The sequence below is a fragment of the Pteronotus mesoamericanus genome, unplaced genomic scaffold (genome assembly GCF_021234165.1).
Source record: "Pteronotus mesoamericanus isolate MK-2021 breed Mesoamerican mustached bat unplaced genomic scaffold, CSHL_Meso_final contig_41, whole genome shotgun sequence".
In the NCBI taxonomy this organism is placed as follows: domain Eukaryota; kingdom Metazoa; phylum Chordata; class Mammalia; order Chiroptera; family Mormoopidae; genus Pteronotus; species Pteronotus mesoamericanus.
The window spans coordinates 2,512,466-2,530,983 of record NW_026555152.1 but is presented as its reverse complement, the minus strand read 5'-3'; the positions used below and the strand labels follow the sequence as shown (position 1 = coordinate 2,530,983).

The following is an 18,518-nucleotide window of genomic DNA, read 5'->3' as shown; positions in this document are numbered from 1 at the left end:
ATCAGATGCTAAGATTAACACAACAAAGAAGGTCAAATTAGGAAAGTTACCCTTTAGCAAAAACTGATAATGAATGAACACATATGTGACTATGTTTTCAAATAGAGTAGAAGGGATACTGCTTTTCTTAGCCTTTGTGCTATCTGATATATCTGGTCTGAGACATCTTCCTTTTGCCCTTGTGATTATCTTTGGTGCATTTCTCAGGTAACTACAACTTACATAGTTATTATTCAAGTCACATAGAAAACAAGAAAATAATTTTATAATTTTAGGATAGAATGCTCTCCCTTTTGTACAACTGGAATGGTCACAGGAAGGTTCGGCTGTATACCTAGTGGTTCTGATTAAGAAATGAGATTTCAAAAATGACTCATGTGTTGGCATAATTTTAAAATAAAAAAATATAATAACAGGTTTACATCTGCACTATACATGACCTAAGAGTGAACCCATCTCTACTTCATAATAAAAATATTTAAGGAAAATGTTTTCCCAGTTTTTAAATTTTTCTTGGCTGCCTGTCCTAAGTCCCAAAGGAGTAAGGTAGACGGTACTCTGGGAAATAAAAAGAGCCTCCTGCTGCTCACTGTGCCAGCTGGAAGTCTGACAAGACCTCGGAGAGGCAAGATGTCCCAATTTTTTAGTACAACTGTCTTTCTCTGGGTATGGAGAATTTAACAAGAAACTTCTCTTAGCAAACCCTGAATCAAAACATGAACTGAATGGTTGCTACTGAATCAACAACTCTACTATTAGTGATAGAGATTCACCTATGCAGGATTAAAAAGGCTCAATCTCAGAGCAAAAAAGCAAGTACTATTAATACCTGACCAGATTATATAGAGGAGCAAAGCAAAACATTCTGACAAATAGAAAGTGATGAGAAACATTAGCTATGGACACAGACACTGAAAACAGTAATAACTTCCAAAAAAAAAAAAGGAAAAGGACACATACTTAATTCTTATATGCCTCGCACTTCAATATGGAAGAAAACTGGGAATTATAACAAAAACACTGTTTTGACCACAGCTGACGAGTTAAGATCCATAGAGCCTTCAACAGATTATGCACGATGGATTTTAGTCCTTATTTCTTCACCTCCCTTCACTAACTGCTATACCTAGCCACTCTTTCTCCGTGGGTTTCTCCTTAAATGGATTTCAAGATAATCAAATTTTTTTAAAAAAACTTTTCCTGTAACTGTGTTCCTTTTGTCATTTTTAAAATTTTCCTACCTCTAAACAGAGGCATTATACTGCTGGGGCTGACCCTCTCTCTTGGTGATTTCATGTAATCTCATATTGGTATTATTTTTTTCTTCAATTGAATGCCCACACTAATATATATTTTCGGCCCTCTCTTCTTTCCTGAGGGCTAATCTCCTAAAGGAAGGTCAAAGATGACTCCCAGGTTCTTAGACTATTTGCTTTTTTTAAAAAAGAGAATCCTATAAACTTGATTACATCTTTCTATGTCATGTAGACTACGATCTGAAAAATTAACACACTGATGACAATATATATAATAATAATAGAAAAAGATGGATGCTGACATTGAGAGAACAAAAATAAAATCATAAAATAAACCTAAAGCTTAGCAATCCAGGACCATTTGGGATCCAAGTACCCTTCTCCCCTCTAAAATGCAGAGATCTCTTTAGTTCACTGAGAGATTTAAGTAAACTGCGTAACTGCACTATACAACATAGTACCCGTTAGCCCCATGTAGCTATTTACATTTAAGTTAATTAAACTAAAAAATCTCAGTTCCTCAGTCACAGTAGCCACTTTGTAAGTGCTCAATGGCCACAGGTACCTTACTAGACAGCAGTGAAAAAGAACATTTTGATCATCACACAGAGTTCTACTGGACAAACCTGAAGCAGTTATTCAACCTTCACTGAGTATTCTCTCTGTGTAGGCATCACGCTAGGCACAAAGATATAGAAAAATGAGTAAGAAAGGCCTCTCTCTACCCTCAAAGAACACGTATCTGTGTAGTGTAGGAAACATAAAAGTTCTTACAAGTTCTTACAAGTTCTGGAGTAGAGATAATAACAGCTGAGAGAGAATTGATTAAGGGTGTTCTACTCTGAATTCCAGACCAATTAGCTAGGATTCCAATCCTTTTCTTTAGCTTTTACTGAGGACATGGCCATGTTTACAAGTGTTACAATGGGATGGCAAGTAATGCAAGACTCACCACTACCTAGAAATTTCTGGGCTGTCAGGACCAGAGATCATGAGATCTACACAAGATTTAAGTTAGCTATGTTCCTCTGGACTTGATGCCTTACATTGCTGGCAACTCTTTAAAAAAAAAAAAAAAAAAAGATTATGCCACTCTGGCTATCTTCCCTTATTCCATCCTAGGAGAAAGCTTTGTCTCAACTGTCACTTTGGTCTGAAGCTCCCAGTATATGCTATACCTACAGTGGCTAAGGGCCTGGCAAAATGTGAAGGCATGACCAAGGAATTAATGCTGAAACTGAAAACAAGTCTCAAGTGTCAAATGAACAAGAAGGGAGAGGAGAGGTAAGTTCTAAGCAGAAAGGGAAGGCTAAGAAACCAGAATGAAAGAGGTAAGCATAAAAGTTAATGGAAAGAGTTGTGGGCAAGCAAAGGATTCATTACAACTCAAGCATAGGGGACATATAAGGGGACAACAGTAGAAGACGAAGCTGAATCTCAGCCCAACTCCTCAGGGACCTAACACCACCACCGAAGCACTCGGCCTGGATATCCAGGCCTGTCAGTGACAGCCAATCTTCATTAAGTAAACAGTTAAATGATGAGTTTGACCTTTGATGTGTTTTCAAAAGACAAACCTGGGGACAGGTGAAAGTCAGATAGTTGTGACTAAATAAAGGGGAACATAGCTGGATGAAGACCTGGTTAAAGGTAAAGAGGAAACTGATTAGAGAGACAGTAGGGAAAACTGATTAACTACTGACAGAATCTATCGGGCACACTGGCATCCAATAATTGTTCCATAAATTACTGAAGGAGGAACGATCACTTAGATCACAGAGATGAGGAGAAAACAAAAACCATGAGAAACAAAAATTTAAGGGGAGGACTGGCAGAAGAAACAGTGAGAGAAACTGAAAACAAACCAAGAAATCAATTGAGACAATATTCCCTCTGCCTAGAAGTAATTTCCCAGGAAGGCTTGCTCCTATCTCCTTCAGATCGCTGAACAAATGTCAACATCTTAGTGAGCTCTTCCTGATCATACTATTTAAAATCGAACAATAGAGACATACTCTCTTAGCACGCTCTAATCTTTTCCTGCTTTATTTTTATCTGTAGTACTTATCAGCATCTAACATACTATGTATTTTACTTATGTATTTTGTTTAGTTGCATTGACCACTGTACACCAGAGACTAAAAAAGTGCCTGGCATATAGTATATGTTCAACAAATACTTGTTGATTTGCTTGAATGAATAATGCAATGAAATAAAAAGAGCAGGATTATTACATGTAGACTTTGCATATAAAATAATACCTAACATAACAAGTCTACTGATTAGAGTGCTGAAATTAAAAATCTGTATCACTAAACAGTCCTTTAAGTATAAAAGACTCAAAAAGTTTTCTTCAAATACATATTTTATATAATATATTCAAATATATATTTAATTGTAAAAGTCTATTTACAGTTACAAAGTAATGAGAATTTTATAGCTTGAAAAAATAATTCACAATACTTGATAACCACAACACGAATCTATCACTTCAAGTATTGACACTTTCTCAATTTCCATTACAAATTTCTAATTCCATTTCTGACATTTTAGCTATTATTAAATGTTAAGCAAGGCAGGAAGCTAAAATTGAAATACTGCATAATTAGTATAATCACAGCATCAGTTTTAAGATACAGGGAAAAGGATATGCCATAAGGAACGTAAAGAATGGTAAAAAGTTAGAAAAGTAAAAAAAATCCAAGAACACACCAAAAAAAAACTGGTTCGAGGAAACTTCCCAAATTTGAGTAAGCCTCGCTTTCCTCACTAATAAAATTCAGCTAACGCTAGTGCCTACCTACCTGATAGTCTTGTTCTAAGACTTTTTTTTTTTGTAGAATCAAATCTATTTTACATAATAACCTTGACATACTGACTATCACAGTCATTTACTCCTTTAATCCACAAATATTTATGAAGAACCTACTACACAGAAGGTGCTATTCCAGGTACTGACTAAAGCAGCAAATTCAAGAGACATAACTACTCTCAGAATCTATGGCCTACTGGAAAGACAAACAAATGATTTACAAAGCATGACAAGTGCTATGGAAGAAGCCAATAGGGCTTATGCAACAGAAACCAAGGGAGTGAGAAAATTCAACCTTAGATGTGGTCAGAAAAAGTGTTTTTGAGGACGGAAAAGCTAAGAAGGCATTACCCAAATGATGGTATAGAATTATAACAAAAATTAATTCAAAGTGGGTCCTAGACCTAAATGTAAAACACACACACACACACACACACACACACACACACACACACAGAGATAATGTTAACTGTTATAGGCAAAAAGACCGATGCTACGTGGAAAGGCTCAGCCCAGCTATGTGAGGAGCTTGTGGCTTATGTGAGGAATTGTGAGGAACTCACTATAACGGAAACATAGTACACCAATGAGGTAAGATCATAGAGACAGACAGGAGCCAGATGATGCAGGGCTCTAAAGGGCCATGGTAAGGATCTGTGATCTTATGCCATGAGTATTTATTCTTCAATGGAAACCTGCTGAAGTTTCCTGTTTTTCAGACGGAAAGATAATTCAATTTATGTCTCATAAAGATCACTCAAGCTATTTCTGGAAAATGTATTACAGGGGAATGTGAATGGAAGTGGAAGAATTAGTTCCAAGACCAGTGAAGTCCAGGAGAGAGAAATGGTGCTTGCAATAGGGTGGTAGTATAAAAATAAAGTAGATGGATTTCAGATATATTTTGAAATAGACTGGATTCAGGAGATAGAGAAAGGGAGGAATCAAGGATGACTCCTAGATGTCTGACTTAACCAAACTGTTTGGCTGATGGTATTATGGTAAGTAACGTAATTAATTATTTAATTCATTTTAGCTATTCAAAAAGAAAGGCCAATTAAGTCAAGGTATAAGGGAAGAGCAATATCAGACCAAATGTCCCACTGAAAACAACGATAAAAGTGAGATAAAATAGAAAACTAACAAACAAAAACCTTGTTATTATTTGAGGGCATGGAGAGAGCAACCAAGAGAGCCAGTACATTAGGGGTAAATAGCCCCTAAAAAAGGGAACAGATTGAGAATATCCCCACTTTTTTCCTCTTGAGGTATTTGCCAATTACCAGTACATGGCACACAGCCACACAGAAAGCAGCATCCTGGCCCTGGTAACAGTCTCACTGGTCTGGGAAGACAACAATGGAAAAAGTAGGCAGGAATGGAGGCTCCCGCATAAAAGAATGAGCCCCACATTTTGCTCAGTTTTTGCCCTCCCAGAAGGAATGTGCTGAATTGAAAACAAGATTGGCAGACAGGAAAACCTAATAAGAAGATGCTGCAAAGAGGCTAAAAAGCTGAGCAGAGCTTTCACCAGCTTCAAAATACTTGGATTCAGGGCTTGCCAAGGAAGGCACTTCTTAGCGAATACTCCTAACTTTCAAGTGAAATCTCAGAAGCACTATGCACTAAGAGTGAGGTTATTTAAATGCCTTGATTGCCCTGAATTCCACCTCATGTCATATCAGTCACTGATGAATCGAAGTGATCCATGTTTTAGTAACTGCCTGCCAGAGAATATTAAATCCTATCTGGAGAAAGATAACATCATTTTGATCCTCTATGATTTCTCATCACAATGTTAATAAAACATTACCAGGTATTCATTTAAAAAAAAAAAAGGATCAAATGATCAAAAATCAGACCACAGAAACTGGTTCACGGGTGACCTAGGTATTAGAGTCATCAGATAGGAACATTACAACAATGATTAACATAACCAAGAAAATAGATGAAAACATTGTGAGAACTTGAATCTGTGTAAATTTTAGGACTGAAAATACAAAAACAAAAATGAAGAACTCAGTAATTGGGTATACTTGGATAATGGACAGAAAAAGACATAAGTGAATTTGAAAATAGGTCAGTGAAAAATATCCAACCTGATACACTGGCAAAGGGGGGGGGGGGGGGAGTACTGTAAAGTGACCTTACATGTAACTGTAGTCCCAGAAGGAAAGGCAAGAATTGGATAGAATCAGTATTCAAAGAATACTAGCTAAGAAAACTGTCAAAGTGACAAAAGATAGCAAACCACAGATTCAAGATATTGTACAACTATGCAGAATTACAATAAAAGCCACACATAAGCACACAGTACAGTCAGGTGCCACTTAACCACAGTATAAGTTCAGAGAAATGTGCCATCATGTGATTTTGTGATTGTGTGACCATCACAGAGTGCACTTACACAAACCTGGATGGTACAGCCTACTGCACACCTAGGCCATATGGTATAGTCTATTCCTCCTATGCCACAAGCCTGTACAGCATGTTACTGTACAAAATAACACAAGATTAAATCAAGCACGAGAGAGAGGAAATGATGTGATCAAGAGATGCTCTACAACAATCGTAAATTTAATTGCAGCCACTTACTTAGCCTGAAAATATATAAGGCAACATTTGAAAGAAATAAAAGAACATAGAAACAAATCCTCACATAATTGGAGATTTTAACACACTTGTCTCAATTGAGTAATTAAAAAAACAAAAAAGTCAGTAGTTATAGTCTGTGAACATGATTAATAAACTTGATTTAAAGAATATTAAGCACACCACACTGAATTTTCTAAAATTAACTTCAAAGCAAGTGCCAACAAATTACTCACAATTGAAATCATGTAAAAAATTATCCTGAGAACACAGTAGTATTAAACTGGATATCCACAACAAAAATATAGCTTAAAAAAATCCCAAATGCTTAGCTATTATGCTATATACTATATCTACATAACCTATGGATCAGAGAAGCAGCCATAATGGATTTTTAAAAAATATTTTGAATTGAGTGATAAACAAAAATATGATCAGACTTGTGAGATCCAGCTAAAATTGCACTTCTAGGGAAATATCATAGAATTAAATGCATATATAAAAAAGACTGATTATTAATGATTTGAGTATCCATCTCCAAAACTTGCAAAATAACAGCAGATTAATTTTTAAAAACAGAAGAAAAGAAATAAAGGTAAAAGCAGAACCCAAAACAAAATTTAAAAAAATTTTAAATCTGAAAGTTGGCTTTTAAAAAAACTGATTGAGGTAAACAGTACAAATTACCAACAAGCAGATTTTATAAAGCAGATACCATTACAAACATCAAAAAGATAATAAAAATATTGTGAAAAATTTTAAGCCAAACAGGAAAATTCAGATAAAAATGGACAAATCCCTTGAAAACCAAAATTTGTCAAAATTGACTTTTAAAAAAAGTAACAGAAAGTGTTAATAGTCCTATATGTATTGAAGAAATAGAATCAATAATCCCCAAAAAAACTCCAGATGGCTTCGCCAGTGAATTCTTCCAAACATTTATGGCTGAAATAAAATTGACCTTCACAAACTCTTCACAGAATAAAAAACATTTCCCAGCTTATTTTATGAAATTGGCATAACCCTGATGTCTAAATCAAAAACTTTATAAGAAATTAAAATTACTAGTTAAGTCTTGCTCATGAACAAAACTGCAAACATTGTAAATGAAATATAATCTAGGATATTAAGAGGATAATACATAATGAAGTAAGGTTAATCCAGAAATTCAATGATACTTTAAAGATTAGTAAATATGCATCTTCCCACCCACCACATTTTTAACAAATCTCTAATACAGCAACTATATTCCTAAGAATTTTTCTAAAGAAATTATTAGACAAGGAATAGAGAAATGTTTTTAAATATACATTATTTCATTGTTTATAATAGCTTTTAAATGCCCATGAATGTGGAATCAGCTAAACAACTTATGTACTTCTCAGAATCAGTTGAAAATTATATGGGTCTATACTTATCTCTATGGTAGCTGTTCATGACATATGACTAAATGTAAAATGCAGGATACAGAAGAGGAATATTTCTAAGACAAAGACACTAATTTTATTTGAAAATAAAGAAAATTAAACATATATCATGAGAGAATATTTTCTCTAGACACAATGAATTGTCGTCTTAAGTTCACAACAGAAAATATAATGCCTAACTTGGACAATTTTCTTCAAAGAAAAGAACATTTTCTTCTCAAAATCCAGTCACAGAAAACTGCCCACGTGTGTATTTTATTTAGACCACAAAATACATTTAAATCAATCAATAGAGAATCTGACATAAGCAGTTATATTATTAAGGCAAAAACAAAATACCTTGAAAGCTCTAAAAGGTAACAAAAGCTGTTTTTCATGTATAAAGCAACATAGTGTCTGCATTCAGAGTGGTAAGTTTAAAGGAAAAAATTCTATTTTATATATGATATATATTATGTTGGCCAAAAAGTCTGTTTGGTAAGATGGCTCTATTAGAGCTTAGTTGTCTTTAATTTTATTCAAAACAATTTCGTTATCTTGTATTGTGAAAGCTGTCATAGCTGTACATTTTTTAAAAAACATCAAAATGGGTGAATTTCTGTGTAGCCATTTTAATACTGAACATGGAAGAAAATATGCAACATTTTCGGCATATTATGTTTTATTATTTCAAGAAAGGTAAAACACATCTGAAAGACACAAAAAAAAGACTTGCACAGTGTGTGGAGAAGTTGCTGTGACTGATGGAACTTGTCAAAAACGGTTTGCTAAGTTTTGTGGTAGAGATTTCTCACTGGACGATGCTCCACGGTCTGGTAGACCAGTTGAAGTTGATAGTGATCAAATGCAGACATTAATTGAAAACAGTCAACATTATACCATGTGGTAGAGAGCCAACATATTCAAAATATCCAAATCAATAAAGTTATTGGTAAAAATGAAAACTGTGTCTTTTATTTTATGGGAGAAAACCATACGGAGTTTTTGGCCAACCCAATACAAGAAAATTCAAAGTTCCAAAGATTATAAAAAAAAACTCCCTTTAATTTTAGCAATTAATAAGACAATCCACTTTCATTAAAATCATTCCAACCAGAGGTCATATATAGTATTTTGCAAACATATTTAAATAAGTGTCATATCTACTGGAATATGCTAGCTCAGAGCAGCCAGCAGTGACTGTAAAACAAGATCTGGGAAGGAATCTGAGGTATTCTGCTTAGGAGAGTGTGCCTGAGTGATTTAGCAAGATTTGCTCAGGTATGGGTATTGTCATCAGACCCAAATTCTTACCCTACCTCCTTTACCTTCTCTGAAACTAGGCTGTGAGCAAGTAAAATTCGTCTCTGCTGATAATCATACTATGTTGTCTCTAAAAAACACGGACAAGGTCAACAGAAGGCCACAAATAACAATTTCTCCCAGGGCCATGCTACAGCTCCAAAATGACTAAAGATCTCCCCCAACACCCTTCATTTCTCCTGCCTCCTCAACAAAGATGGCTAAGACACCCCATCACTAACCTCCTTCCACTTCATGTGTGATAGCATTCTATCCAGAGCCAGTATCCACTTTCCCTGGTCTCTTATTAGAATTATCTTGCACTGCCCAAATGTTACCAAAAACGGAAGTCTCATTTCCTCTTCCTGAGACTACACAGGCTTCCTCAGTCATGTAATCTACCTTGCTGCTGCAAATCAACAAACTTAATTTGTCCCTGGTGGGCAGCAGCAGTTTTATCTATATACCAACTGTATTTGTTCAGGACCACTGTGAGGATCAGATTAAATGTTATCATGTAAAATGCTCAGGATCTGACTGGTAAATAGCAAGCACAAAACAACTATTAGTTTCTGTCCTCTATGAGCTACAAAATAAAGCTATAAATGTCATTTTTTTTAATTATCTACATAGTTCTTCACTATCAGGAATCTACATCTCTGCAAAACACGCTAAACACAAGAAAATAAGCCCCTCAAGTAAATAAAACTCTTATCAACCAAATCATACATGACCAAGTCCATGAAATAAAGATCATACTTTACATAGGCATCTCCTAAAAATCGTATTCAGACACCATTTGCCCATTTTAACACACTTTATTCTAGTAAATTTGAAAACCTAGTTTCTACACCCAGAGCAAATAAGAATCAGCAACTGTAAATAGTTAGCAAGGGACAAGTAGGCATACTGACCACAGAAAAATATAATTACTCAACAAGGCAGGAGACAGAAAAACTATCAAATACAAATTTAAATGCTCAGAAATCTTGTTATTTTATGCAATGGCTTCTAAATTTTTTTGACTCAAAATTCGAACTATAAAATACTTGAGCATATACCTCTGATATACTCACTTATAAATCGTATATTAATTACATTAACTATTTTAAATATTAATTTGTTTTAATCTTGCAATCACTAAAAATACTATTAATATATTAAGTGAGGGCACTGTTACTGAATATGCTTCTCTATTTTTAAAATGTATTGGTTTGCCAATTTGCAAAATTCAATGTATTTTGACACTTGGTTTTTAAGAGTTGTCATAGACATAATTGAAAACCTAGCTCACAAAGTAACAAAGTATATAAGTAACAGAGTAATGCTTAGCCCTGACTGGTGTGGCTCATTTGGTTGGGTATAGTCCTGTAGAGTGAAAGGTTGCTGGTCAGGTAAGCACATATGGAAGACCAATCAATGTTTCTCTTCTCACATCAACATTCCTCTCCCTTTCTTTCTCCCTCCTTTCCCCCTCTGTTGGCTAGAATGAACTAAAAACTGTTTTCACAGGAGAGGGACATGAACTGAAGGAGGATTCAGAGCAAAAAAGGAACACTGAAAGCTGAGGAAAACAATTTGTTATTTGCTTTAATAAAAACGTCTAATTCAGAATAAATAAGACAGTCAAGTAAAACAATTTAGAGAAAGTTTCCATTAGAGATACATAATTTATTAAGCTGTTCATCAAGTCGCATACTTATACTCATTTATGGAACTAGTACCCTTTAGCTTCATTCATAAAATCTCCCAATTTGGTCTTAAAATAAGAGCTCTAGCAAAAGAAAAATTAAAAGGAACTGTAAGAAAAGAATATTTGGGGCACCAGATCTTAATATACTTTTCTGTCAAAGTTAAAGATTTTCTATTCTCTGGACCTTTTTCTAGCACAGCATTTTCCCAAAGTATACTCAACACCTGCCATTTTACTTTAACTTGGAAAAGTGGTGAAGTTCACTTTGAAAGGAAATTCATTTCAGTAATTTCCCATCCACCAGAGGGCTCCAATATTTCTTCCACAAATGGAAGAGATATAATATTAAGATAAAAATAGTCATTGAGGGCTGAAAACATTTAAATTATCATTATCTCATTTAACCCCAGACTAAAAATTTTTACATCTGCTACAATTTCTACATTAACAGTTGAAATAGATACAGAGCTTTTAACTGTTTTATCGTCTAAAGTGTTTCAAATATCAGAACTGCTTTGCCATTTTTCTCACATTAATTGTAAATTTATCTTTTAGGTAGGGTTTTCAATTTTATAGATATCATCAAATAAAATTTTAAATCCAAAGCTCTAAATAGTAGCTCAAATGTTTTATATAATACTTTTATAAATACAATTTATTTCTTCATAACTTTCCTATTGCAGAAAATAAAATTACCACCTTATTTATCTAGCCTTAGGCCTTATTATTAACAGATAAACATTATCTTTAGGAAGATATCTACAGTCATTAACATAATTTATGCTACAATTATAAACAATGCATAATGCCCCATCTTGACCTATGATTTCCGCTGAGGGAAAAAAAAAGGAAGTGAATCATTTAAATACAATGTATTTTAATGGTATTTTGTTCAGACAGTCTCAGATTTTTTTCACAAGTAAGTTATTACACTGGAATGGTAGTAAATCTTACTTCAAATTCACTCTTAGCAAAAGAAAAGCCAATATTTTATGTAAATTCATTTATATTATTTATGTCATATGTATAGAATGTTAATTGGAAAAGTATCAACTGCAAATTATTTTTTAAAGAGTATAGCAAATCCATTCACTAGGGGTGCCACTCCCCCTCCCCAAAATCAACTTGCTAAATTTGGATTATTTAAAAAACAAAGACACTTTATGGTAAATAAAAACTGAATGTTTAAAAATAAATTTTAAATGAGTTACATTTACAAAACAAAAAATATGCTAAAAATAGAGTTTAAAGTGAGTCACAATCACTACTATAAGACTTTCCAAAAACAACAATTGATTTAGCAATGACTGTAGCTCAAGGATAAATGATCTCTAATAAAAACATGACAGAGATTGTAACTTCATTCCCCCACCTCATCTGCCAAATAGGATTTTCCTATACAACTGACAAGAGCATCTTTAACACGGAAAAAAGCACAACACTTCTTTCTGAATAGCACATAAAAGCTATCACCACTTATAAAGCTGAAAATTGTACCACACCTCGCAAAAAAAAGTGTGTATTCGTACTTGCAAAAGCACCTATCCTGATCACTTTACAGGTACTCTGCAAGGGAAATGTCAAATTCTAGAAAGAGGTGGGGTGGGAAGGCTAACACTTTTCAGAATGGCAAAATTGTTCTCATTTTAAGTCATGAGTAAGAAACACAAATTGTCATTATTGCTGTGAAGAATTTAAAAATATAAAGCACTTGATGGACAACTTCTAACCACTATTTACCTTATTATATTTCAAAAGTTGAGAATTCTAGGAGCATTTCAAATGAAGGCAACTTCTTAAAAATGCTAATAGCAAATAAGGTTTAAAAAACTTTAACATGGGGGGGGGGGAATCTCAAGACTTCCAACAAGTTAAACAGCTAAAAAAAGAAAACATTAAAAATAAGCAGAACAATTTCATCTGAGTTGTGCCCTAGACACACTCTGAAATAGCACCATCAGGATATTATATGTTTATTACATAACACTGCTGTGCCCTTGCATATCACCTTTAATCAAGGGATCTCAAAGCACCACAAAATCATTAAGGCCTTAAAATACGGTTTAAAATAGAAATAGTTATATTTTATAATTGCAGCTATTAATAAAACCTGCCACTACTTCCCAGTCCTGTGATCCAAACATTAGCTTCCAAACCTTCTGACTTGGGAACAGTACTCCCCAAATCATTTCATTTTGTGACTGATGCTACGCACATTCCAGCTCTCCCTCATCACTGGGCCCAAAGAAAGTAGAGGGACTGTTTTAATGACACAAATCTACTTCGATCTAATTCTGTGATAGAATAGTGCAAATATCTTGCAGTGTGCAGAATCATATAAAATGGTGGCTTTATAGAGAGCAAATTTTTGCTGGAAGTGATGAGCTCAAACACTTAACAAATGGGAAATAGCATTTTGCCAGCTCAGTCCAGAGACCTTTCCAGGCAACTTCTAAAGATTAAGGAAACCATTTTCAGCTAACTCCTTAAGTGGGCAGGACGGTACGGAAAATTAAAAGGACAATGTATGAATTTTAAAACTCAGGAAGGAGAGTATAAGGTTGTTGAGTGGCCACCCAAGCGACAGAATGTTGTGGTTCCTTCGCATTTAAATAGCACATTAAATGGGAAATCCAACATAAGCAAACTGTCTTTAAACCAAGGTCAAAATATGCCATTTAGAGTCATTTAATTTTTAAAATTATTTTAAAGTCTAGAAATGAGTTTTGCTCCTTTAAAAACATCTGACATTTTAAGATGTGATTATCAAAGTTCGATTTTGGTTTTTTTGTTGTTGTTGTTGTAATACACGAACACTCAAATGTAAACTAAATGAAAGAAAATGTAACTATGTTAATATCAGTTCTTCCATAAACAGGATTATTCATCTTGTTGTTAATTGTATTATGTTTGTCTTTAGGACCGCAAAGTGTAATTTCACACTTACACAAACCTACTTCCAGTACCCTGTAAGCTGACACGGTTACTACAGTTACTCAACAAATTCGCAACCTTAACGTTTACAAACAAAAACAAAAGCACTGATAAACAATACTTTTTGTTCTGCGTTCTCAACATTCAAAGATCAAGGCTCAATAATGTGTTTTATTACCTTTTAAAAGTCCAATGATATAATATGTACTACCAAATATTTAGTGCTAAAAATCCTGGAATATTCATTAAAAGTCCCAATATACAGTCAGCTTAGATTTGTGAAAATTCCCAAACATTTTAATATTTCTGTTGCCATACTTGTTCACCTAGATACTTCAAAAAGCTCACCGGAAATTCTCGTGGACTTTTTCTTGAAGAGATATACGACCCTCTTCTCTTGCAGCTATTAATAAAACCTGCAAAGATCAAGTCTGTACCTAGTGCATGACTGAGCTAGTCAGTGTCAGAGAGCAAGGTTCCCGTTTTCCTGTCTGCGTTTCCATCTAGTAGGGACCCTCGTCCTCGGCTTTGCCCACCGTCAACTGTCGTTTTCCGATGCTTTAAGATACAAGTTACAAGTGTTCAGACTTCTGGCAGAGAAAGATCTACATTTCAAGTTACCTCGCTACATTTTTCCGACTTTTCTTGTGTCTTTGATGAAAAAAAAAAGGCACACACACACACACACAAACACAACACCCCTCAACCAAAGGAGAAACCCCGAACTAAAATCGGTACTTTCTAAAAGGGGGAAACTAGAACCTCCAACTTCTCCATATCTCCCAGCGCGGTGGCTTTTCAACAGTCCCCAGCAAACCCTAGCCCCACGTCTGCATTCTTTCTGATTAAATATGATTGGAAACCACGATTAAATCAAGGGGTGTCGTAACTTAGCGTTCACTCACCATATCCGCCGGGACATTACTGGACATCTTGCCGCTTGATATTTACACCCAGATGTTCACGGAAAAAAAAAAAAAATACACAACAAAAAGAAGGAGAAGTCTTCAAGCCACAGGAATCAACGTTAACGATCTCGATTAGCTCGTTATGTGCTTTCCAAAAACTAAGTGATTTGCGAGCCCAAGTGGCGGCCTGGCCAAGGTTCTGCGCAGAGAAGAGCGATCCCCAGGAGCCGTGAAGCCCGTGCGGAGGGCACTCCGGGAGCGGGAGCGGAGCCGCCTGTGGTCGTCGTCGTCGTCGTCGTCGTCGTCAGCAGCAGCAGCCCCAGGACCGGCCGCGCTAGGTGGACCAAGCCGAGTGACACACGGGCATGGAGCGGTGGGAGGGGGTTAAATGCGGGCCGGCAGTGATTCACACTCGCGCCCGAGTCCTCATTAAGCAGCAAAATGCCCCGACTGCCGGTACACAGATAACTATGCGACTACACATGGACGCGTGAGCTGAGTGGCCGGCGGGGAGAAACGGGCTCACCTCGCGCCGTCAGGGCCGGGGGCCGGGCCGCCCGAAACCGCTCTTAAGGGCATTTAACTCGTTGGTAGCCAAGGCCGAAGCCCGGGCCGGCGCGCGCGGTGCGCGGAGCTCGGGCCAGGGAGACAGACCCACCGCCCCTCGGGGCTCAGGCCACGAGCGCCTCCGGGCCGCAGCGGCTCTCGGGGCGCATCGTCTCCGCTCCTCCGCGTTCCTCTCCGGCCTTCCCCTCCCCTCCCTCGGAAGCTCCAGCGACGCCGAGTCCGGCCGGTCCCCGGAAGAGGCCGGTCTTCCCTCTCCTCAGCCTGGCAACGGCTTTCTCTCAGATCTTTGTCTCTCCTCCACTTCTCAGTCCCAAACGCCACAACCGCCTCCTGTCATCGTCCCTCAAGCCAACATGGCGGTAGCGGCGGGGCAGCGGCGGCAGCTGCCGGAACGCAAGCCGGGGACACAGGGAGCTCACCCCCACCTACTCGCGGATGCCACCCCCGCGCACCCCCTCGCGGACACCAAGTGCGTCACTACGGAGTCCACCTTGGAGCAACACGGGAAGTGTAGTCTCTGCGTTCTCGCCCGTCTTCGAAGCCACGCCCCTCCTAGTAACAGTTGCTAGGAAAGGAAAGCTTGCTTTGCCAGGGCTCTGCCCTGGCGTCATGTGTGATCCGGCGTATTATTTAGGGGGGAATAATTCTGCACAGAGAAGTCCCCTCATGTACAATATATACACATATTTAGAATATGGTTTACTTCTAAGCAGAATCATTCGTTTTAATGACAGTGCATTCTCCATATTCTGCAAAGTATTTTGTGCAGTGATTTCCTTTGTCCCTTCAACATTACAGTTGGAAGATCAGAAGCAATCATTGATTTCCAATGAGGTCGTACAAGTTCAACAGGAACACTGATCTTATTAAGAAGCGAAAATGTTTGAACATGTGTTTTCTGAAGACCCAAAGCCATAAAACTACAAGATAGTTAATTGAAATTACCAAAAACTGTATTAGATACAATAGTGAATAGTGCTAAATCTACATCATGAAAATAGCTACTACAAACTACACGGGAATTCACTAGTTTACCAGGCCAGCCTTTAGATTCTAATTAACTCAAAATGTAACTGAAAACCTATAAACCTGCAGTGATTAGCAAATAACACGAAATAATACCATTAGAGATATATGAAGAATGTCTACTCCAGATTTAGGAACAAAATGCAGAAACCACAAATGTCTATCTGACTCCATATTCATGTCTCTCGGTGCTTAGGCAGAATATTTTAGGAAGGGCAGTCTCAATACAACACATGTATAAAAATGCCAACAGTCTTGTAGTCTGAAAGCCACCCCTCCAACCTACAGCTGTGACCTCATCTGTAAGTCTTGCCTTGACTACCTTCACCATTAAAATAGAAAGAGTTCATGCAGGAGAAATAGATTGCTTTGTAAGTTTTAATGCATCATTTGGTGTGTAATGTTAGTACCTGTTCATTCAGCAAACAACTATGCCAGGCACTGCTAGGCATCAGGAGTTTTAAAATGGGTAATCCGGGCACTGTCCACAAGGAATGCTCTGTCCGGCAGCTTGTCATTCCCCACAACGACCTCTCCAGTCAGGTTTGTCTCTTCAGGATGATAACTCACAGGGCACATAGAGTGCACGTCTCTTGAGCAGCCTGGCAAATTCCCAGCACTGCTCCGGGCTACCCCATCCTCTGGTGAGTTAGGATGGTAAACAGAAGACGACTGAGCAAATACCCAGAGAAAATAAAGGACAGAGGAAATCAAGGCTCAAATCACACCACAGTTAGGCCTCAGAACTTTGTCGAGACACTTCTGAGTCTGTAGCTCCATGATTTTCCATGGCCTTGGTACTTGATTACTCATTCTCCACATTTACAAACCGTAGAAACCTTCTCATTCCTCCAGAAATAAGGGCAGTGAAAGGGCTTCAATTGACCAATAAGTTCAGAAGGAATATTGGAACACATTTTGAAGGCTCTTGCTCACAAAATTAGTTCCCCAACATACCCCTCACACTGACTTTTTATCTATCCAACGACTGCCCTGACCAAGGTTCTGCCAGGCCTCCAGGCTACTGCAAGAAGGAAGGCAAGGAGCGTAAGATGGCAGGACTCATGCAAGTATCAATTCACACCTCTTCTGCCTTCCAAGGGCCATACAGCAAGGCTGGAACAAGGCCATGACCTTGGCATTTCTGACATAATGTTACTGTTTGCTGCCAGTTACCCTTGCACCACTGCAAAAGACCACATACTTCAAGTAAAGTCACTGCACCTAGCTCTGTTTCCAATCACTCTTGTAAGAAAGGCTGAGACATTATTCTCAGTAAAACTCATTGTAATTCTTCCCTGAGAGAGGCTTGAGAGCATTACTGAACACTGTGTAGATTCTCTTATCTTAACTCTCTGCTTCCAGACTCAGACGAGCGAGACAGGGGGCTGCAGAAAGAGCCCGGTTGTCTACAACAGGGAAGGGTAGCATTTTTCTGATCCCATTAATCTATTGTCAGCATCAATCTGAAGGAAGCGAGTGACATGGCATTTTTTTAATTAGGAAAAGTAACTTCATGGGAAATCAAAAGACCTGGCTCTGCTACAAATCAGCTATGTGACCTTTGCCAAGGTACCTCCTCCCTGAACATCCATTCCTTTGTCTGAGTAGGTGGAACTACATCTCTAAGGTCACTTCTAAGAGCCTCTGAGTGTCAGGTCCCAGAACACTGGCACATGGCACCCATGATCTGTTAAAAATATCTCCCCCCACCCAAGTTACTGCTCATGAGTATGAAGGGGGTTTTTATTAGCGGGGGTGGAAAGGGGATGTGATAAAAATATTCTAAAATTAGATTATGATGATGGTTGCACATCTCTATAAATACACTAAAAGCCATTGGATTGAACACTTTAGATGGTGAATTCATTTTTTATTTTAAAAATTATGGTAAAATACACATAATATAAATTTTGCTATGTTCTTAGGCGCACAATTCAGTGGCATGGTCAGAAAGAGGAACACATGGGTCAAACCCTAAACAAGAGACTAAGGAGAAAGGTGCAGGGAAGGAAAGTAGCT

At 37.3% G+C, this 18,518-nt stretch overlaps 1 protein-coding gene across 1 annotated transcript in view; it reads right to left on the bottom strand.

The window, feature by feature from the left end:
• UBL3 (ubiquitin like 3) overlaps nucleotides 1-15,925 on the bottom strand; it is a 66,692-nt gene extending 50,767 nt beyond the window's left edge. Inside the window, exon 1 of the mRNA XM_054577115.1 lies at nucleotides 14,901-15,925. Within this exon, the coding sequence (XP_054433090.1) occupies nucleotides 14,901-14,927 (27 nt within the window). The 5' untranslated portion in view covers nucleotides 14,928-15,925. The remainder of the gene's footprint in view (nucleotides 1-14,900) is intronic.
• Between the last annotated feature and the right edge of the window lie 2,593 nt (nucleotides 15,926-18,518).